This window comes from Leuciscus leuciscus (assembly GCF_965113295.1).
Source record: "Leuciscus leuciscus genome assembly, chromosome: 7".
NCBI lineage: Eukaryota > Metazoa > Chordata > Actinopteri > Cypriniformes > Leuciscidae > Leuciscus > Leuciscus leuciscus.
In genome coordinates, this window is record NC_138731.1 from 25343891 (window position 1) to 25367186 (window position 23296).

The window sequence follows — 23296 nt, forward strand, 5'->3', positions numbered from 1 at the left end:
TATTTTCACTGTGATTTTTGATCAAATAAATGCAGCATCTGTGAGCATAAGAGACTTTGCAAAAACATTTAAAAAGTATTTCTGGCCCCAAACCTTTGATCTCTTATATATAAATTATTTATACAATTGGATTACTGCAAATTAAGACAAGCTTGCAGATGTAAATTGAGCAAACAACAAAATAATAAAAACCAACAATCAAAGAATGATGGACCGGTCCAAAACATTAGCAATTATTCATCATTACAATAACGGTTGGTATACCAGTAGCCTACAAGAACCTTTTCCACATTTACATTTTTACATTTACATTTATTCATTTAGCTGACGCTTTTATCCAGAGCGACTTACAATTGCTATATATGTCAGAGGTCGCACGCCTCTGGAGCAACTAGGGGTTAAGTGTCTTGCTCAGGGACACATTGGTGTCTCACAGTGGATTCGAACCCGGGTCTCTCACACCAAAGGCATGTGTCTTATCCACTGCGCCACCACCACCACATGAATAGTTCAACAGTAAAAAAATACACTGGTACAAAAATAGACATTTTGAATAATAAGCGCATTTTCTTGCTTGCCTCCCATTTGTCAGGTTTTCACTATTTTTACACTAAAATGTGTTGGTTTCACTTTTTGATGGTCCCTTTAACACAATCTGTTGACTAGAAGTAACGTTGCACCTATGTCTAATAACTCTCATTAGAGTGTTAAGAGTACTAGTAGACTGGTAGGGTTAGAATAAGTTGACATGTAGTTGCAAAGTTACTTGTAGTCAACAGAATGTTCAAAAGGGACCATCAAAAGTTACTTTGCTGTAGAGAAACCAGTGCTATCAAATTTACAACAACCCCTTTTCCATTAAAATATATTTGACAGCCTTAGCCCTTCATTGTGATTAAGGGTACATGTGAGCCTCTAGTCTCCCTCCATCAGTATGACCCTCTGTGGCCCAGTGTTCGGCTCTGAGCTTTGAGCCCTCGGGTCTGGAGGGCTCACTGATCTGAAATGCTACTTCAAAGCGTTCAGACTCAGCATGTTGGGCTTGTCCTCTCCCCTGGGTGGTTCTGAATCAAAGGCCAGCCAGACTACATGTTTTTAAAGGTGTCGGGTTCTCTGCTCCTGAGGATCCACACATTAAGTTTTCTCACTTCTGGGAAAATACATTTTTTAATCCTTTTTTATTTTTTTGCACTGCATGTTGCATAATTCCAGTGCAATTGTATGAAACTTAAACCACATCTCAAGTGGAATACTAAATCTGAGAAATGAGTTTCATCTCACCATCTTACCAGAAATTGACTGATTGTAGATCAAGTCTTGGCTAGTCTGGATGAAACCTCTTCTTGACTTCCTTCCTCTGGGTGGTCATCATCAGGGTGGAGTCTGTCTTTTCTCTGGTTTGATGGCCTAGCATTAATCTGACAGCTATGATCTACATCAGTTACTGAACCCTCTTATCTTCAGCGATAAGGTCATGCATGCCACCAGGAAGAGAACTCCCCTTCCTTTGAGTTTAACTTTTTCTTTGGTCATTCCAAAATTATTGTTTTTTTTGTTTGTTTTTTATAGGTTTAGTTAAGTGCCTGAAAAAATTGTCTCTGGTGAACACAAGTTCCCAAAAAATTCTCATTTTATTATACCATATAAAATGAATCACTTGTGAATTTTTTTTTTTTATTATTATTATTTTACAAGTGGCTAAATGGGACTACAGAGGCTCTCTGGGACATGACATTATTTAAATGTCATCACACCAAGCACAGAAGCTCATCAACTCACTGTTTATCCACTCACTTAAAGCCTTGTTGTGTTTATACTCATGCTGTTCTAACTCGAACTCAACTCGAACTTGTTGATTTTAAATAAATATTAAAAGAGTTTAGAAGAAGCTTAGTGATTGTGTAGTTCGTTTATATTTCACCCTCAGCTTTTTACTTCTGGTCATTGTCTTTAGGCCTCAACATTCATTGTTCATTTGTGTAGATTATCTTGATGAACAAAACATGTAAGAATCAAACTTTAGTTGGTCACAGAAAGTCAAGGGAACCACGGTGATGCTAACTTCCAGGTTGGCCGACAAAATTGTCATCCGTGTAATTTTTTTTGTGTATTTTGTCTTAAATACAAGAAAATGAGTTGTCGGTTTTCTTGCAGGTTTCCTTCAACATAACTGTAGACGCTCGAGGATGTCCTCCGAGAGGCACCAAGAAGAGTTTCACCATCAGGCCTGTTGGTTTTAAAGACCGCCTGAAGGTCTCTGTGGACTACCGCTGTGATTGCAGCTGCACGTATCACACAGATCCCAACAGTAGCCGCTGCAACTCCGCCGGCACCTACAGCTGTGGGATGTGCCGTTGTGAGCCCGGCTACCTGGGTGCCCGCTGCGAGTGCCAGGAGGGTGAGGTCGACTACCAGCACCTCAGTGCCTGCCGTGAGGCCGAGGGCAAGCAGGTGTGCAGCGGCCGCGGAGAATGCAGCTGTAACCAGTGCCTTTGCTACGAGTCCGAGTTTGGCAAAATCTACGGCACCTTCTGCGAGTGTGATGACTTTTCCTGTGCCCGACACAAGGGCACGCTGTGTTCAGGTAAGATGAATTGAATCGCTTTTTTGGGCGTCACAATGTATTTTCAAATAAATCTTTGCACCTTAGTTCCACAATACAGTTCAACCTGCACCTTGCAAAGTGCATTGAATTTTCAGTACAAGTTATTTCCATATCCTAGTTTTTCAGCATTGTCTTAAGGCATTTGCCCATTTGGCTTGCCCATGGGCCTCTTTAGGATGCCACGGGGGTGTAGCCATCATTTCAGAAGTGAGCAGGACAAAAAAGTCAAGTGTGATACCAGTTTATTCTAACCTTTGTCTAATTGAATTAGAATTTACGTTTTATTAAAAGTTGGCATAATTTCTATGCCCATGGGGTTCATTTTGTTTATTTTTATTTTTACTTTTTTAATCAATTCTTGCCAGAGAGCAGTTTGGCTGGCGCCCCATCTCTGTCTCTCTCTCCACACGACGCATCTCTGCCATGTCACAGTGAGAGCTTTGTAGCAGGCTGCATTTGTTTATCCATGCACACAATGGCTGTTCTATAGTAATGAAGCGCTATGTTTTTCTTATGTCAGCAGGAACTGCCGGCCCAGCACAAAATGGATATTTGTTGAGCCTCTGTAGCAATAATGTCATTGGTAGAATCGAGAATATGTCCCATTCCTGCTATCTCAGCCATGGAAAACTCTTCTCGTCCGCTGTAATGAGTTCTGAATGAGTCTGAGTAATTATGCGCTCTCATACCGCTTTGCCATGGTGAATTAACCGGGACAATTCTTGTAAACTCGCTAATAATGGCTGTGGGAAAAGGCAACCGTTGATGAGAGTTCTCTGTAGGTTTCGTTCACATGTTAATTGGCCCATAAACATGTTTTGTGGTGTTTTGATTTGGCCATGCTCCGGTGAGAGCAGCTTGTTTTACAGAGTGTGATTTGCGAGACTTTTTGGATATAATATCAAATTAGTTTTAGCATCAATGAATTTTAGCATGCTAGCGTTTATCTGGAGAGTGAGACAAGTTTCTCAAACAGGCGGGCCAGTAAGGTGAACATACTCCTCCAGGGTAGGATTTCCCAAACGGTGGGAACTGCAGGGTGGTTGTTAAAAATCTAATTTAAAATTTTTATGACTTAATTATTAAAGTAAATATGGGCTGCACAACTCATCTAAATAAATTTGAACTTGAGATATGGCTTAGTCTGATTATCACATCACAAAAGGCAGTGCTGCACTTCACCCAGAAACACAGAGTGCATCAGAATAAATCACAGTGTTCATTAACACATGAGAAGCTCATGATCCAGTGTTTTCAGTGTCTCAGAATGCCTCAGTTTTGCAGTAAATGCTGTTCCACATGAACTTCATATCTGCATGTCACTGCTAATTTGTCAGGATCAATTTGTCACATTTGTTTGTTTTTGTTTTTTTTGTGGACAAAAATGTTTTCAGCATTTTACTAAATTTGTAATGAGCATCGTTAACTAAACACAGAATTAAGGGTCACTACAGGGTTTAGTTTTTTTTTACCAAAAGAAGAGCTCTAGTTTTTAATATTTAAAGTGAACATTTTGAGACACATTAATATTATAACTTGTAGTGTAAAAGAAAATAACTGTAATTAGTAAATTTTTTATTTTAATTTTGTTTAGTCTTGTTGTTGTCGTCGTTTTGGATGACCCAAATTGATGGGTGGTTAGGTTATTAGGGTGTAGTGCTGACACCAACACATTTTATTTTTGTGAGCCTTTTTTTTCTTCTTCTTTTTTTTGATGTGTAAAGAGCTCGTTTTTTTTAATTTATTTTTTTACTTATTTATTTTGATCTAAAACTCAAAGGTTAATTAGTCAGTGAGAGTTTAGGGATACCTGTGGTTAGGAGCTTCTTCCTGTGCCACATTAGTACTCGATCACTGGGCGGGTGAGCATGTTGTGACTCCTGAAGGGTGATTGGCTGAAAGCTGCTTATTACAGCTGGGCAAAAATAAACTGTTTTTGTAAAGATGTTTTGTAACTCTTTGTAGACGCACATTCAATATATAGGTAATGGCGGCTACTTTTCAAGATTACTTTAAAGATATTTTTAAGTCCATTTTTATCTAAACATGACTTTAAAATGAACATAAGCACTCTCTTAAGCATAGTCCTTTGTTCATACACCTGGAGTAAACTAAGATTGTTTTTCTTTACCCACACTCTTTGATGGAAGTGCTATTGAAATGGTTTACTCAGCTGTTATCCTAATTGCATATCACATACCGCACCCTGTTGTTACCTAAAACAGCATTTTGTTAGTAGTAGTTGCAGAAAATAAAGCCATAAGAAGATGCAGAGGCCACCCTGGATCATTAAATCATGATGTCGTATTCTGTAATATTGTATCAGCTTTCCCTATTTATTTGATATATATGAAGCCATGGAAAGACTAATGTAGAGTCAGCCGGTCATTATGGCAAAAACAATCCTTCACTGGGTGAAGACAACCAATGCAAAATTGATGCGTATAACACAGATACTTCCGGTCAATTATAGTTTTACGGTCACCAGATAAAATATTTCACAGCAGAATGTTGTGATCAGAAATAGAGCCGTGTAATAACACAGAAAACCTGAATTTCATATAAAGTTTATGTATATTTTTGCTCTAAATCTATTCATTTTTGTGTATTGCGGATCAGCATGGCCTTGCTGCATTGCTGATAGCAGCCTGAAGGGCTCCCACAGACAGACAGCACTGCGCTGATAAGACATCTGTGGGTCCTTTGTTGCGTTTGAATGATTAGTTTTTGCTCTGCTGTCATTATGAAAGACTTTTGAATCTGCTGAACTATTATGATTGAATGGATTTAGTGTGATGGCTGCTAAAAGTGCACACGTTTTTTTTTTTCTATTTTTACTTTTAAGTTCACATGCCTCATGTCAGTCAAAGGGTTTACCATATTAAAACTTGTTATTGTACATATGTTTTGAATCTCTGCACAATAGCTTTGAGTGTTTAGAAGTGTGAGCATGACAGTATGTTAAAACTATTGAGCCCGTAGTAAACCTTTTCTTTGTAGTGCTGTTCTATACATCTGCTGCTGATTTAAATTTCTTATTTACACAGAGAGACAGAAATAGTAACTAAATGCTCCAGACATATAAATGTGCCCTTTTTTTCTTTACATTTTCAGCATTGTTGTGTAGACTTAGTCAATTATCATTTTAAATGTCAGCATGTGTGTGTTTGTTTTAAAGGTATCAGAAGGTGAGAGAACTCAAAAACTTGAGGCAACCAGTTTCAGGTTTACTTAACAATTAAAGTGTCTTTGCTTTCATCAAACGCAATATACTAAGTTCTATGAACTTGCATTTTTTAGCGTGTAGGATGTTAAATTAGCTTGCACTTTAAATTAATATGAGCATTGATATTAATTGTGATGTATAACTTTCTTACACCATGTCTACACCAGACGCTGGTGGCATGACGCAACGCCACAAAAGCAAATAGAACCCATTATAATCAGTGATGCTGTCTACAATGAATGTGGCGCGAGCCGCGTGACGCAACAAATAAACTGATTCCCCATTCTAGTTATGATGTGGTACTCCAAGCGCTCGCGCTACTTCTGATACGAAGGACAAATGGATTAGCATTTTTGGATTTGTCGCGTCCAGTCTGGAGAGGTTCTAGCTGTTGACTCAACAACTGTCACATCAGGTATTAGTCTAACATCTGTATCAGTTTGTTGAGCAAACTGAAAATAATAGATTTAAGAATATAGCCTATACCATAGAGGACACTAATCACTCTAATGGTGACTTGAATCAACAGAACTTTTACAACCAAATATAATCAAACACTACATGGAGCATACATAAATTAATGTAATGTAAGATAGAATAAACAACATCATAAAATATATTAAAACAGAAAACCGTTATTATAAATAATTTGTTTTACTGTATTTTTTATCAAGAAAAATGAAGCCTTGGTGAGCATTAGAGACTTCATTCAAAAGCATTAAAGTCTTACCGACCCAAAGCTTTTGAATTGCAGTGTGTATAGACGGTGTTTCATTAAAAACATGAATCGTCTTAACCCGAGAAAAACATGTGAATCTGTTCAAGCAGTATACAATTATGCATGGGCTTTCAAAACAATTGTCACTAACTTGTAATAACATCTCAGGAGTGATGTTTGTTATTGTGGTCATATGTTGTTTTTCTCAAAAACATTTGCAGATCCAAGAAATATGTTAGACACCTAGTTGTTTTTGATGCTGTTTTCAAAGATACTTTCAGATGTTAACTTGTATTAGCTTTAGCATGGAGCAGATGAGACGTTGTATGTTGAATACCAAACATATGCTGTAATTTGGATATAACGTGGTTCCATTTAACTTTTGGCGAACAGAACATTATCCACCAACTCCTCTTTCTAACAGTACACAGAACATTGACGTCTGTTTGAGTTTCTTTTTCCACACCCCTACATCCTCTCTTAACTCTGTAAATGACATCAGCACCTGGCAACACACTGACCTTAGATGCAAACAAACAGACAAGAGCTTCACTGCTTTACTGTCATCATAAAATCTGGCATTCTTTGGTTGACATGTTTGGATATAAACACTTATGTTTCGTCATGTTGTGTCCTGTGGGACACTTTATCAGAGCAATGTGGTCACGTGTTGAACAATAGAGCTGCAAGAACCATAAGCAAAATTGGACTTTGGAATAGAGGTCAATGCTCACTTTGTAGTCCATTGACTGCGATGAGAGCACATTTGCTAGCAGAACTCCTTTGTGAAATGCATGTTTTTGATGTGTCAAGATGCATTTCCATTTCTATTGGGATGACAGTCCTTGAGTTTCAAGTATCTTTCATGGGTAATATTATTAATGGAAATGCACATTTTTGTATGATGAAAATAGTGTATTTAGATCCCCTCTGTTGAACTCAATAGACTCCTCTTCTTGCAGTTTACCAAACAATGGAATTTGTTGGACTTTGACTCAATCCCTCAGATGTGCTCTCCTCTCTGAAAACCATCCCCCAATGCACTAGCAAAATGAAAAGCTCAGCAGAACAAACCCAGTCCGGATGGAAACTGGATCGTCTAGATTCTAGAAGCCTCGAGGACCTGGATTAGCATGCTAAACAAATAAAGCATCTCCCATGGATCCTGCTTCGCTTCTGCCATACTTTAAATGCCAAGCCTTTACACAAAACATTTCAAAGGAATAGAATTTCAAAAGCTACTAGTTATAGTTGGTTTTCAGTTATTCGTCCTTTGAAATATCACGCCTTATGAATGGATGTTGCATGTGCATTCACGCCCAAAATCTTAGTTACTTGGTATTTTTTTTGAAAGGTAGGATGTAAGAATGAAAATTAAAAAAAAAAAAAAAAAAAAAACGTTGCCCTTTGGGGCAGATAGGAGCTTGAGCTGTCAAACAGAAGGTTTTATTGATTTCATGAAGATGTTTTCTGCATGTCACTGCATGATTTGTGCGGTGGATCATATTTGAGTGAAACTAACCTGATGCTTTTGGTGAAAGTATTTTGATACATTCCCTGAAGATGTGTTTTTGACCTGACAGTCAGATGCATACAGTGAGTCAAAGTCTGAGACCACCAGTGAAAACTAATCAATTATATTATACTATATTAATTATATTATATTATTATAAAAAAAAAGTAGTGACCCAGATTTAAATGTATAACATTCTGATTTGAAGTGTATATGAAATACAGTGAGTGAATGCACAATATTTGCCAGTACATAAATATTTGTATGATTTAGTCTTTCAAATGTGATAATAGTCCATGCTTTTGTTTTTAGTTTGCAGTCAGAACAGGGCAGATTGAAGTCTTGCAGTGTCATCAGTACACTGCAATCAGTTAGTGCTAAAAAATAAATCTCATCTGTCACTTTGTGTGTTATCTCAAGCGTTGGTAAAACACACCCAAAATTATTCATCTTGGTCTTTTGATGGTTTTCAAATCTGACTTTAAGTGACCACATTGCTACAATGGGATTACTACGCCTTTAATTGGCCTGCTCTGGGCAACAAATTGTAACAGGATAATGATTTTTCCATGCGAGGTACCATTTGGGAAAAGTTGACTAGTCTGTTGTTATAGACCAGTACCCACAGTAGCCTGACATATTACCGACATCCTAACAACAATGTAAGGCATTTTACGGCATTGAAGTATTTATTAATTGTTGGCACGAAAATTGCTTCGCTGTTTTAAATGCGTTTAACCTCCTCTGGAAAGATATCCAATCCAATTTTGGAATGCAAGGGCACGGGTAAGATTCGTGATGAGTCAAAGTCTGCCTATCCTTGTGGACACAAACACTGTCTCTGTTAGTCGGCTCACAAAGATAGTCGGCTTTGTGACTAGAAACACTGGACTGTCTTTCTATCTTTGGTTTCAAATACATGGGATTAGTCAGGTATTTTTATTTAGACAAGCTACAGAACTGTTATGCATTTCTCATTTAAACCTGTTTATAGATGTTTTTTTTAAGAGACTTTAAGCTCTAGACATGGTGGGTTTTTTTTTGGCTTATTGCCCTTGTACTTCCCACACTTGTGCTTTACGTCAGCAGAAACATGTAGTTCATTTGACAGTATTTAGTGTAAAACCTTACACCATACCAAGAACAGAACATTAGCTTGTTCCTGAGTAGAAAACGTATGTACCGCAGGCCCGAATTATAGTGATCCGTTCGTGTTTTTAAAAGCATTATACATTACTTTGTGCATTGTTGTCCCCAGCCTACCTGTTTATTTAAAAGGCGTCAGAAGACTGTGTAGCCGAAGAAAACTGTATTTATCCTGTACGCCTGCTCTGTAATTGTTATTGTCACTGGAGCATGAGACGTTACCCTCCAGTCACATGAGACAAAACTTCTGACTGCGCTAATTATCTTAAATATAATTTCTCTGCTCTGCACCAGAGTTCAGATGTGCTCATTAAGTGGAGAAACATGTGAGAGTTATTTCCCGATTATTTTTAACTTATTTTATTCTCTTTGGAATACAATGAGGTTTCCTGGTTACTAAGGAATCTTGTAAAGAGAACAGACACCACATGTTAGGCATCTATAGACCTTCTGTTTTTCCTGCCAAGACTTTGTCACCACTCGAGAGGCACAACTACAAGAGGCAGCTTGCCGTGTCTTGGCCTACATACTTACATTGCACATCTTTCTTTATAGACAGATGAGTTTTATTTATTTTTTAGCTAAACTTGTAAAGTCGGACAGATTAACATGGATTTTGTGTGCGGTTGACAAAAGAAACAGAACATGCAGAAATAAGGCATGGAAATAATTGAAAAACGTTAGCAAGGGGCAGTTATCTTGGTTTTGGCAGGTTCCATATATGCCCATTATTCACACACAAGAAGAATCTATGGCTTTGTTCACACTGAAACCAGTTCAGATGTTTCTGATCCTTAGTACTGACTGCTGTACTGTCATTTTGTAAGTTGTGAAAGAAAATTCATACTTTTATTCAGCAAGGATGCATTAAATTGGTCAAAGGTGACAGTAAAGACTTTTATAATGTTATTGAGGATTTCTATTTTGAATCAGTGCTTGAGTATAAGAGATTGTAAAATCATTTGAACGGTAGTGTGCATTTTTTTTTGCAATAGTAATGCGCTAGAAAATTAGAGCGAGTAATGACCTAGACTAGAGGAAAACTGGTCAATTGGTGCATGAAACGACTGTTGGAAACAGTGTTGTGTTTATGGGTTTAACACACTTTATTAGATCAGTGCTTGATCAGAGGCCTGTAAAACCGGATGACTCCTATTAAAGACCATGGCATCCTTGTGTTGTCTCCGGATGTATAATGTTGTGTCTCTGTGGTCAATGTCACACACATACTCAAACTCCTCAGAGAGGTCATGGAAGTCTTTAAACACTACATCACAAAACTTGGGTCAGTATAAGTATAATTTTGTTTTTAAATTCTCCTTTGTCATTTACAACAGCTCCTTTTGGCTCTATATTGAGCAGTTTTTGAAAGCTTTTCCTTAAATTATTTTGTCTTGAACTTTCCACTGAAAATATGGAGTTGAGTTACTCACATCATGAAATGATTTCTTCCGTTTCAACAGCACTTGTTTGTTTCTTCTTTCGTAGGGATGGAAGAATGACCACTGAGTCTGTGGTGACACGTTTTCATAAGTCGTTGAGTAGCCTGCTTGTTGTTTGATCAGCATTTCTGAAAACGCCTCACTCTCACAGCTCCAGACGGGGAAGTGAGATGCCCCTGGAGCAGAAGTGGGTTCTGCTGGGTGGAACTGGAACGTGGCATAGGTTGCACACCCTGTGCTCTCATTGCACTCCAGTGATTACAGGGCTTTCAGAGTTTTTTCCAGATCCAAAGGACGATCTATTTTAAGTTGCCACCACAAGAAAGACAGACAAGCCACAAACCATGACCATATAAAACCATATTTTTATAACTCTGATCTGAAGTCAGACAGCAAGTTCTTTCACTCCCGCGAACTACATTATGCTCACAAAAAAGAAGCGTAGCATTAGGTTTTGTGGTTGAATTGTATGTTTTGGTAACTTACATTTTTAACTTTACATGCTGTACTTCACACTTGATTTATACAAGTTTGTTGAAAACCATTTTAGTTGTGGTAGTTGTAGTTATGCCATTAGTATAGTACTTTTTGGTTAGTAGAGGAACTCCTCTAGATTTCTTAAGTCACCGACCATTGGCAGGTATGGGAAAAAGTTAGTTTTAGGCCCTGCATTAAATCTCTTAAATGTATTAAATTACATTAAATCGTTCTTAATGTACTTAATGACTGCAGCCTAGACTGGAAGATTGTGTATTGTGCATTTTTCAGCAAAAAATGCTGAACATTTGGCTTTCTGTAGTAGTAGACACAGTTCATTGACTCTCCTCTATAAACTGAGAGGAGTGTGATGATACACTAGAATAGCTCAAGAATCTAATTTTAAATTATTTAAGTAGAGTGAAATGAAGTGTGCAGCTAAAATCGTACAATATAAAGAGGAATGTTGCTTCAGCAGCTGGACGTACACTTCCTGTGGGACTACAGAGGCTAAAGGGGTCTTTATCACAGGAAGGGAAGGTCAGGGTCAGCATATCAGTCGACCAATAGCAATACAGTGATGACAAATGGTTTCTGCCGGTCCAGAATGTAGCTTGTTTAAATAACATATTTGATACTAAATGGATTTAAATGTTTAAGTTATTCTTTTAAGGAAGCAAAAAAAAAACATTGAAAAGTAGAGGTCCTACATTTAAATGTTACAAATGGTTTAATTTTAGAAATGGAGAATGACAAAAATCTGTTTTCCACCTATTTTATTTTATACTTTTAGTTAATGATGATAACACTGGTAAAATTATGTTTGTACAAGAAACTAGAACAAGCATACACTCAAGCATGCAGACAGGAAATATTTAGACTGGTCACTTCCAGCCTTTGGAAGTATTTTGCATTGCATTTTTTTTTTTTACATTTTGTTTGCTTTTCCTTTCCACTTTGGTTTGGTGTACGAGCATGCTATCAATACGTTTCATGGCTCATTCATTAAAATTAATGATGATTACAAGCCTACACATTTTCTTTCAAAAATGCCTGTCAAGTTAATCTCAATCTATTTCGTGTTTTAGTAATTTAAGGGCAGGAAAAAGGACATTTTCATCGCATAAGGATGGCTATGCCCTTCACAAAGACTTCACAGCAATAGAGCTCAAGTGTACACTGTTCAAACAAGCAATGATTTTACAAGCACAGACTCTGTGTTGACTGTGAAACTTTGCACCCTTAAATAAACCTGATACTTGAGGTCAACGGTAATTGACATATTTCAGTGCTTGCGTGGCTTTGGACTCACTCATGTGTGAATTTGTCGAGTTTAACTGTGGATGTGGTAGAAATGGGCTGAGGTTCATTCCCTGAGGCTTTCAAACATGGATCTGCCTTTCTGGCATGGCAACAGCACATTTATTCAGTGACCTAAATAAAAGACTGGATTCGGGAATGCTGGGAGAGCAGGTCTGCATCGATTCTCTAGCATTTGTTATATTGCTAACACTTTACAATAAGGTTCATTAGTTAACATTAACTAAGAATGAACAATACTTCCACAGCATTTATTCATCTTAGTTAATATTAATTTCAACATTTACTAATACATTATTAAAATCAAAGGTTGTATTTGTTAACATTACTGTAAACTAACATGAACAAACAATGAACAGCTGTATTTTTATTAACTAACATATTAACAAAGATTAACTAATATAGTAACAAATCTATTGCTCATTGTTAGTTCATGTTAGTTAATGCATATTATTTGTGTTAAGATTATGACTTGATATTCTAGCTCAGTGCGTAAAATATGAAGACTCTTAGTTCTGAATGTCTGTGGCAAAAAAGGGAAGCCTGTGAATGCTGTTATTTTAGAGTAACAGACTAACAGTACTGTCACACACACCTTTAGAAAACAGGTGTGGAGAACACGCCACAACACGTCTTTGTTCATGCCAGATTCGTTCAGAGGGTCATTCATTCAGTAAAGGTGTACTCTGTGTTTACTGTCTCAAATAGAATACACCCCGAGGTGTGGCGCATTACATTTAACTGTCAGGATTTTTTTTTCTTCCTTATATTACTCCCATAATCCTAACAGACTTGGACTATTACTTTATTAAAGGTTTTTGTTAGAAAGACGGATTTTAATGGACGTTTTTTTGTTCTATAAAAAATTAATGGCGAACCGCTTAAGTTTAATAAGGTGTATTGTATCTCTCAGGAACATTTTGTGTTTGTCAGAAGAATTCAGTGGTTGCACATTCCTGGGTTGTTTTAGTTCTGCTGTGGCACCACAATGAAACATTTATTGTGTGGGAGCTGACCAGCATGACCTCGATGGTCCGTTTTTGTGTGTGTGTATCAAACACATCATCCCTCACTATACATATGTTTTTCACATATGTAGAGTCAAATCTGATCATTCCAAAGAGTGTCATGTAACTTCATACTTTTCTCACGAGATTAGTTTCAGACAGCATCTCCCACGGTAGTCCATGTTTCTTATCAGGAGCAGGTGTGAGGATGTGCTGTATCTTTAAAGGGATACTTCACCCAAAACTTTCCCCATATTTAGACAACCGTTTAGAAGTTTGAGGTCGTAAAAAATAAATACAAATAAAATAAGTCTAAGCTCATCAAGGCTGCATTTATTTGATCAAATACAGTAAAACAGTACGGTTGTACATTTTAATTACAAAATAATTATTCAAGTCATTTTAAATAAAATAATAATAAAGTCATTTTAATGTTTTAAAATGTAATTAAGCTAATTTTTTCTTCAGTGTCACATGATCCTTCAGAAATCATTCTAATATGCTGATTTGGTGCTCAAGAAACATTTCTTATCAATGTTGAAAACCATTATAAATGGTTATAAACGGTTATAAAAAGAAGACAATTAATATCTTCAACATTTTGACCCCAAACTTTTGAATAGTACTGTTATTCACTCCCATATTATTCCAAACCATATGCTGTTAATATTTCTTGGAAAACAAATATTTTGCAGAACTGTGAAGCAGCTCTTACCATTCGACAGTAGAGAATATTACGTATTTCACAAATTTTATGATGTGTTTGCTTGACACCCTCTGGTCACTGTGAACTGCATGAAGGTCCTTGTTCTACAGAAAATGTCTACTTTCTACAGAAAAGAAATCAATTAATGCAACAACAGGAGTATAAGTAAATAGTGGCAGAACTTTCATTTATGGGTAAACAATGACTTTCAATGCAGATCTTCTCATCTTTCCTGCAAGTTAATATGCCCAGCACAATGTGGAGACCTCTTTGGACTGCATAAGCACAAAACTGCAACTATGAAGTATGGATGCTAAATTTTTCCAGCGTTTTCCTGTTCTTGTGCAATCATTGCTTTGAGGCTGCAGCGGCAGCTGATGCCACACCAAGTGTTCGCCACTGCTTTCAATCTGTTCACAGCTGTTTTGCTATGAAAGGGTGTCTTGTTTTGCATCCTTTTCACAGTAAGACCCTTTACGTTTTCGTACTCTACTATATCATAATATAAACTTTTAGTCGGGTCATTCACACAGCGACTAGTTTAGCACATTGGCACATTTACTTCAACACACAAAGAGTTTTGCTCACGCTCAGTGATGGAGACACACGCCAAGAATCCTCGGAGTTGGAATGAGGAGATCTGCATGTAATCAGTGCACTGGAATGTGCTCTGCCGTGGACAAAGAGACTTCAGAGAATGTGGGAGAAGTAGACAGCGGTCATCTTTGTGCCATGACAGAGAAATGTGGAACGCTTGTTTTTCCATTAATGTCAGTAAATGATGGTTCTATGCAAACTCTCAATGTGTATATTTGTGTATACAGTATTATACTATTCTGAGAGGTCTTTGTGTTTAGACCTCATGTCCACGCCAGTGAGTTAAACACATTTGTTAGTGCAGGATTTTTGCACATAGAAACTTTTTGACTGAATGTCACAAATTATATAAAGTTTATTCTGAACCTATCTTTCCCTGTTTTCCAGGTCACGGGGAATGCCACTGCGGTGAGTGTAAATGCTATGCTGGTTATATTGGAGACAACTGTAATTGCTCTACAGAGACAGCTTCCTGTGTGTCAGACGACGGGAAGATCTGTAGTGGGCGGGGCAGCTGTGTGTGTGGGCGGTGCCAGTGCGCTGAGCCAGGGGCGTTTGGGGACACGTGCGAAAAATGTCCCACCTGTCCAGATGCCTGTGGAACAAAGAGGTATGTGACTGAGGATGCTCAAACTAACTTAAAGCTAATTTAAAGGTATTTTCAGCTTCTAATGATTCTAATGTAATGCTGTCAGAAACTAGAAAGCAATTATAAACCTATTTTTTTCACTAGTCCCATGTTAACATGTATAATGTTTAAATATTGTGATTATACTGTCAGAACAGTGTGTTTTAACGTTTTAATGTTTTTAAATTCTGTGGCATTAGGAAGCATGCCACATCAGATGTTTTTTAAACTGCATACATTAACACATGTTCTCTATTTGGTTGTTAAGTCGTGACGTAACCACTCTCCGATAATACTCTTTCCGGGTCCAAAGTCCAGGTCCTCTCTACCTACCTACCGCTTTCGCTAGTGTTTTGGTTATTATTGAGTGTTTTTACAATGCCGCAGTGCTGTGTCCTGTGTCCCGAGCTAACTCAATTCAACCTCGTAAATCTTCTTTTTCATTGATGCCTGGACTCTACCCTTAATTATGCCACCTGAGTGATGAGCTACACTAACCACTCTGTTGGTGTTAAAGGAATTTAAACCGCCAAGGGTGCCTCACTAAGAAGGACGTGATCGTAAATAAATGTACAGGTTCCACCATTGTTATTTCTGGACGAGAGGAGCGCTAGGACCCGGAAAAGGCTAAACGTGACGTGTGACGTCAGACTTAACAATCGGATTAGATTGATCAAAGCTGACTGACAGGGTCTGAGATGTCTTTCCTTCATCATTGACTTTTGTTTAGACTCAAGCCTGTCAAACTTTTTAGTTTTGTGTTAGTTATGGTTTGAATGATCTTTCTAAATGTTTCTCCTCAGGGAATGCATCGAGTGTCGTCTTTTTAACACGGGGAGACTGGCCGACAACCAGACCTGTCAGCGCATGTGCAAGGATGAGATCATGACTGTCGAAACCCTCAGTGAGTGCGCACTCAGAAACACTTGACATTGAATGATGTTTGAGGGTTCGGCTAGTGTTTTGGGGCGGCTTCTCTATCATTGTATCTCTCCACCCTGCACAGATGTTTTCTTCTGAGAAAAACTGACTGAAGAAAATGCATATGTGGAGTGTTTAAGCTAAATAACAACATATTTTTTTTATTATTTCTTTATTTTCCACTCATCAGTGCCATACTAAACTTTACCCAGTTATCAAAACATGTTATTTAAAGCTTGTGCACGTGAGGAAGGAATTTTAATGTTTGTCATTTTCATACCCCTGGTATAATAAAGCAAGCAGGTAAGTGAATAAAATGTCTTAGCAGGATTTCACAAACCACAATCATTTTTGTTATACTGGTTGAAACTCTTCACATCCTGATAGCAATCAATAATAAAAGTGGTCTAAAAAGAAAATATTTACATATCTTCTGTGGAAGTCTCCGAACCAAAACAATTTTCATCCAATCATTGCATTCGGTCCGAATGCAATGATTGGATGAAAATTGTTTTGGTTCGGAGACTTCCACAGAAGATATGTAAATATTTTATACGTGTGCGTTTATATGTTCTGAAGGAGGTGTGGCTTTGGAGAGCGCTGTGAAGGGAGGGTCTCATGCTTCGCCTCTCCGCAATTGCCTACCCCACCTTCAGTGGTTTAATATGGCATCTTATTCAAAGATGAAACACTTTTGAGCATAAGGGATCATTTACTTTTACTGTGAAACAAAAAAAACACATGACAACTGATAGCTTATAAGTTATGTTGTTTATTTTATTATTTATTTTTTAGTCTTCACCATTTTTTACGTGGGATAATCAAATGGGGTAGCTGGGATAATGAGATCGGAAAATTCTATCAACATGCACTCTAACTGCCAGCCAGCCAATGTCATCGACACACTGGTTACTTAACTTACATTTTCCTTAACCTCAATCAGAGAGAGAACTTGAATCCATCTGAAATCTTGAAGGAGCTCAGTTCACAGATCTGTCTGTTTTCCCTCTCATCAGGACACACTGTTGGTCGAGCACCACAGTTTGTGCTTCCAGGTCATGAATGTGTTACTCGCAGCAGGGTGATCATGGTTTGTGGTGTATCATGGCCAGCTCTGTTTATGTTATTATCTGGAGAATGTGAGTCTGGACGTCTGTGCAACACTCACTGTTCTGTGTCCCACTGAGAAAGCCTGTGTTTACTGCTCTTCCTCGCAACCCTGCCATTAATTCAAACCACTAATATGTAAAATGCACAAACTACTAAAGAACAGCACTTTGGAAAATGAATAAAATGTTTAGCTTTGTCATTTGTGGATCTTTTTATTTTATTTAGATTTTTATATTATGTTTTTTTGTTCTATTTATTTATAATTATGAATGTTTTATTAGAGTTCGAAAGCTATTAATAAAGTTTATGAGAACTTCTCCAGGGTTTTTATAACAGGTTTTATTACAGGAGGCATTTTTACATGGTTCGAGGAATGCATGCATGAATGAATGTTTAATGTTGAGCAATATGATGCTGGACTCATTCTCTGAGATATTGCAGTGAAAAATTCAGGATGCTTGTGAACTCTTTAAGGCCTTTCCATGTCACCCCTAATTGTAAAAGAAGGCATTCTAGATGTGATGTTTCACAACATTTCTCTGTCGTTTGAGTCAGCTGACTTCTTTAATGGACTCCACATGTGCATACCGGAAACTTCCAGCTCTTTTAGAGAGAGGCTCTGTAGTTAAATGACTTTAAGGAAGGGAGAGACTTCCTATTTTAAAAAAAAACATTTTTTAGTGGATCTTAATTATGATAACTTTTAATCTGGGTCCTTGTTGAGGAATGCAAGGTCTGGTCCAAAAATAATTTCAGCATGTCAAGATTATGCTATTGTCTCGACATGTACTGCTTTATCGGTTTGTTTCCTCAGGCACAGTTTGGACAGCTGTTTTATTGAACCCAACTCTCTCTCCATTTCAGAAACGGATGCTCCCAACACCGTTCAATGCGTGTATAAGACTGAGAACGACTGTGTGATGAAGTTCACTTATTCCGAACATGCCAGCGGCCAATCAGTCCTCACCGCTCTTAAAGAGCCAGGTCAGTATTTAGCACTACCTCTGTAATAAACTGCACTTTGAATCATGTTAAACACTCATCTTGAGGAAGTATAAGAAAAGAATGTGGTCAAAATATTTTTTTGTTGTTGCTATTTCTGATCCAAACACTGTTTCAAATGGGGAGGGTTTCAGCTAAACTTCACATCACACATTATGGCCATGCATTTGTGTATTTTGTGTGTTTACAGAATGTGCCGTTGCCCCAAATGCCATGACTGTGCTTCTGGCAGTTGTTGGCAGTATCTTGTTGATGGGCATCGTGCTGCTAGCCCTCTGGAAACTTGTCATAACCGTCCACGACCGCCGCGAGTTTGCACGCTTCCAAAGTGCACGTTCACGGGCGCGTTATGAGATGGTGAGAACTCGGTCTACTGCACTAAGTTTGATTTAGTTTGATCTACTGACTGGAGTTTATATTGCTGCAGACTAATGCATTCATATAGCACTGTTTGTAAGTTACCTAAAACGTAAATAGCTTGAACAGACAAATCCATGCAATCACAAAAAACAACTAGGCTTTGATTGAAACCATGAGGCCTTTTGGAAAACATCAGTCAGCTGGGAATGCAGATCAGTCATGATGATCATTCCAAGGCTGTGGTTCAAAGGCTCTGTTCGCTCTGCCCTTCTAACCATGTGCATTGCAATGAACCCATCTGACCTATTTACTCTCCTTGTCTTCCTCCTAGGCATCTAATCCTGTTTATAAACAGTCCATCCCCTCTCACCCAATGGAGACAGTTTTCTATATGCACAGTTCCAAGTCATGCAACGGAGAAGTTCACTGATCAACCTGCATTTGGACTGGGGGACATGGCAGGACCTGTCCAGCACGCCTCTGCTATACAGTGGAGGACAGAGACAGCAAATTTAATGGTCTTTTGCAATGCAAACGTTTTTTGTTTTTTTTCTGAGGATTGGAATTGATCTTTATGCGGTAGGGTAATGAACGTTCATTGGTGAGCAGCAGTTGGACACATGCTGAATATGAGAAGAGGATTGGCTTGACTAGTTGTCCAGAAACCTTCATGAGCAATGGATGTTGACCTCCCATGGACTGCTTTCTTGAATATAACTCCTAATTTTCTACAGTTCTAACCATACCTCCTGCTCATTATGATGGATTTGCTGTGCAATGTTTTATAGGCAAAGAGACATTTGTGGCAAGGCAAGGAACTGTGCCTTTCCCAGCCGCTACACATTTTACATGAATTAAATTTATTTAGCACATGTACAGTAGTCAGACACCATAGAGTGTGCATAGAACACAACAACAGGCTAAATTATACATCAACTCTTTAATGAAGAGATGGGTATTAACATAACCAGAGCAATAATTCTCTTAACTCTTGTTTTGCACATTGTATATTAGGTTGAGGTTTTATCAAGTAAAGAAAGTAATGCCATTCTACAATACTAGTCTTTGGTGTATTGCCACAGGTTGCACATTTTCATAGTGATTTTCAACTGTACATTGTGATGCAATAACACTGCCTGCTGATAATTCAAGAGTGTCTCGTTTCTTTTTGGAACGATTACATTTAGTAGCTCCACACCCATCCCATCAGGACCTGGACCAAGTAAAAAAGTTAGACACTGCACACCCATCTGCCAGTAAGAACTTATTAGATTGACCCCATATCAATAGTCATGTTTGTCTACTTAAAGGCACAAAAAGTGCATAATTAGGGGTGTTTTTGCGCTCAGTGCGATGGAAAAAAAACAAGGTCTAAGTTGAACTTCTTTCAACATGAGCACCTCATTTTTAGAATGCTGTCACACATGAGACACTGAATATATGTATATATCTGTGCACATTATTATTTCTTAAAAATTCATGTGCCATCTTAATCTTTAATCAAAATAATATTCCCTCCCTCTTGCAGTGACATCTCTTCTGTTCTCTGATGACGCGTCTACTGGCGCGAGGGCAGGACAACAGCAATAGTAAACAACAACTCTCCAGTCAATTCCCCATGGAAAAAAATGAAGTCCCGCCCTACATGTTCGCCACTATATCGCAAATCAGTTTAATGCAGACTTAAAACTACAAAATGCACTGTAAGAAATGATAGTCTGTCCAGACCCAGATTCCACTCCAAGAAAGGTGGTTGATCTTGTTCATTCCCCAAAATGGCTTAATTAGTATATAGAACAACAAAGTCAACAGTTTTGTTGTTTCTGCACCATTTGCGTGGATCACGTCGTGAGCAAATGGTCATCAATTGTAGAATTGGAGCAGGTGAGGGACCCTGAGAACCATCTCAGACAGTGGAGTATCTCAACTTTATTAACATGCAGACCACAGCTGTTACAACAGGAACAACTTCATTTACACTAGGGGTGGTAAACTGTCACGGGATAAAAGGTTTGAGATTTGGATGTTATGGGTTCATTCCAGTTCCGATTATCCCAAGGTGCTACATGTACTTTATCAGTGCTACGCTGCAATAAACTTCTTCATCAAGATCCTTATTTTTTTCTTCTACATTTACATGCATAGTTTGATTTCAGTCAGACTAAAGCAATAATTTGTCTTTTTAATCTGTCATGCAAATAATTAGTTCTGATGAAATTTTTTTTGTTTTTTTTTTTTTGGTGGAGATTGTTTTTCCTCATGAAGTCAGTCTAACAGACCTAGGTGATGTAATGTATAAATCGGCTTTGTCCAGAATGTAATCCTTCAAATATTAAATTACACCTTGCATCGTGTAAAATTGGACGGACAGCTGAAGACTGTAGCTCAACTATGCAAAAACTAGTACTATCAAACATACATTTTTTGCTTGATGCTAACAAAACATGTCAGCTCAGCAGGGAATGACACAAGCCCCCTTCTCTAAGCTGATGGGAAAATCTGACTTCATACTCAAGCAAGGTGACAGAAGCCCTTGATCTGAGCGGGCCGGGAACCTGGACTGGGTGAGGGGCTTAATTGGCTGAAGTTTGTTTAGTGCCATTTAATCATGTTCTCCTGTGACTTTTGGTGGGTCAGATCAAATGGGCAGCTTGTTTTGAGCTTCAAAGGTGTGTACGCGGTACAGGAGGTTTTTTTTTTACCTGCTGCGAAGAATATTGGGAGTATAAATCAGCCATTGTGTGTGCATGTTTGGTGACGCGTCTCAGGACAGGACTCATGTTCAGTTATAGAGAGCAGCTGTGTTTGTGATGGGGAAAGTGCACACGCCTTTTGAACCCAGTTGAAAACCCCTTTCAGTGTTGATTTACTGTGAAACCACATGAGACTGTCTCTAAGACATCTTAAAGAGTATTTTAGCAGGTCTGGTGGGTTGTCTACTATCAATCCAATCAAAGGTATGGAGAAGGGTCTTACATTAAAAATGTTCCTCTGCGTGTAGAAGTTGTATTTGCTGTAAAAGTCTGCACGATAAATTTAAATCTTTCTCCAAATCAAAATCTGGTCACATTTCTATCATTTCCATGTTCTCTTGCCACACAACACAACCATGGCTGACATTTTGAGCTGAGACTTGGGGTGTACAAATGTGTATGGAGCTCCAGTGGTTCTTCCCTGTTGGGATGTCAACCCTGTGATTTGCTCATAAATCACATGTTCTCAGAGTTTGATGAACTGAATGCTGTTTTCCTCCCGAGCAGTGAGCCAGTATCAACAGCCAGAGCATTCAGACAGAAGTGAAGTCATGTCACTGGGAGAGGACGCAGCTCTGAACACAAGAAGGGAAAGTAGGGTTGTGTGTTTCGGTAACGTCTGAGACTTTAGGAGCTGAACAGCAACAGATGTGACTGAAGGCCTGCTCTTCTGCCCCCTTGTGAAGTGTCTCTCGTTTTCCTTTCATTTAATTCTCATTTCGTTCAAATAAAAAGGTGGTCTTAAGAATTTGAAAAAAATGTAAGTAAAAAAACAAAAAAGATTGTAAAATATTTTTAGGTCACTAATTATATAAGTGATTTGTGACCATTTTTCATGTGATTTTGAACAGACAGAAGTTCTTCCATTGAAGAATAAGATTCTCATGTTTATCATTCTTAATTTTTTGTTACTTCTGATATATTTACAGTTTTTTAGGATATTTTGATTAATAGAAAGTTCAAAATGATAAATTTCAAAAGTTTTTGCTGTCACTTTTGATCAAATGAATGCATCCTTACTGAACAGAAGTATTAATTTCTTTAAAAAAAAAAAAACTAAAAAAACATACATAGTAAAAATGGAAGCATCATGCAGTTCTCAACCTATCTAGATGTGTCAAACGTGTCTTTCATTTCCGTCAGTGTCCTTCATTTCCAGGGAGATGTGATAACTGCCAACATTAATCTTTAGTGGAATGCATGGTATGTCCTGCAGCACTGAGGTCTGATACTCATCTAATGAGTCTGTGTCTTTGACTCACTAAATGCCCGCGTTCAGTGAAGGAATTTACATCCACTCTGTTTGATTCAGAGTGAAGCTGGCGTGAGCCACAGTAAGCTCATATTCAGCACTGATGATGATCAATCATTTGTGATGCAAATGATTTTTGTAAACTGAGGCCTACTCGCCTTGTGCAGATTTTTAGGCAACATGGGAGTTTTTACATAGGTGCCATAAGTATGTTTATCTATAAATAATCATGTGGGTATTTCAGAGACTTTTGTCTTTATGCCTGAGTGTCTGATCTTTGCCAGTAACATTCACAGGTCCAAATCTCAATTGTCCCTCAATGAAGTCAATAAATCAACCCTTTTCTTGCCCAGTATACTTTCATTGCCATAAGCAAAACCCAGTCAAGGATCTTTAATGTGATCAAAAAGGAAGTACGACGGTATATTATATTACTGTATGTCCTGCTCACATTATCTGCTGTAACACTGAATGATCACACAGATACTAATATCAGTCCAGAATTATTTAATT

At 37.9% G+C, this 23296-nt stretch overlaps 1 protein-coding gene across 1 annotated transcript in view; it reads left to right on the plus strand.

Moving 5' to 3' along the window:
• itgb5 (integrin, beta 5) overlaps positions 1–20890 on the plus strand; it is a 32472-nt gene extending 11582 nt beyond the window's left edge. Inside the window, exons 10-15 of the mRNA XM_082175592.1 lie at positions 2155–2584; positions 15145–15367; positions 16189–16289; positions 18281–18400; positions 18609–18775; positions 19110–20890. Of these exons, the coding sequence (XP_082031718.1) occupies positions 2155–2584; positions 15145–15367; positions 16189–16289; positions 18281–18400; positions 18609–18775; positions 19110–19208 (1140 nt within the window). The 3' untranslated portion in view covers positions 19209–20890. The remainder of the gene's footprint in view (positions 1–2154; positions 2585–15144; positions 15368–16188; positions 16290–18280; positions 18401–18608; positions 18776–19109) is intronic.
• The last annotated feature ends 2406 nt before the right edge of the window (positions 20891–23296 follow it).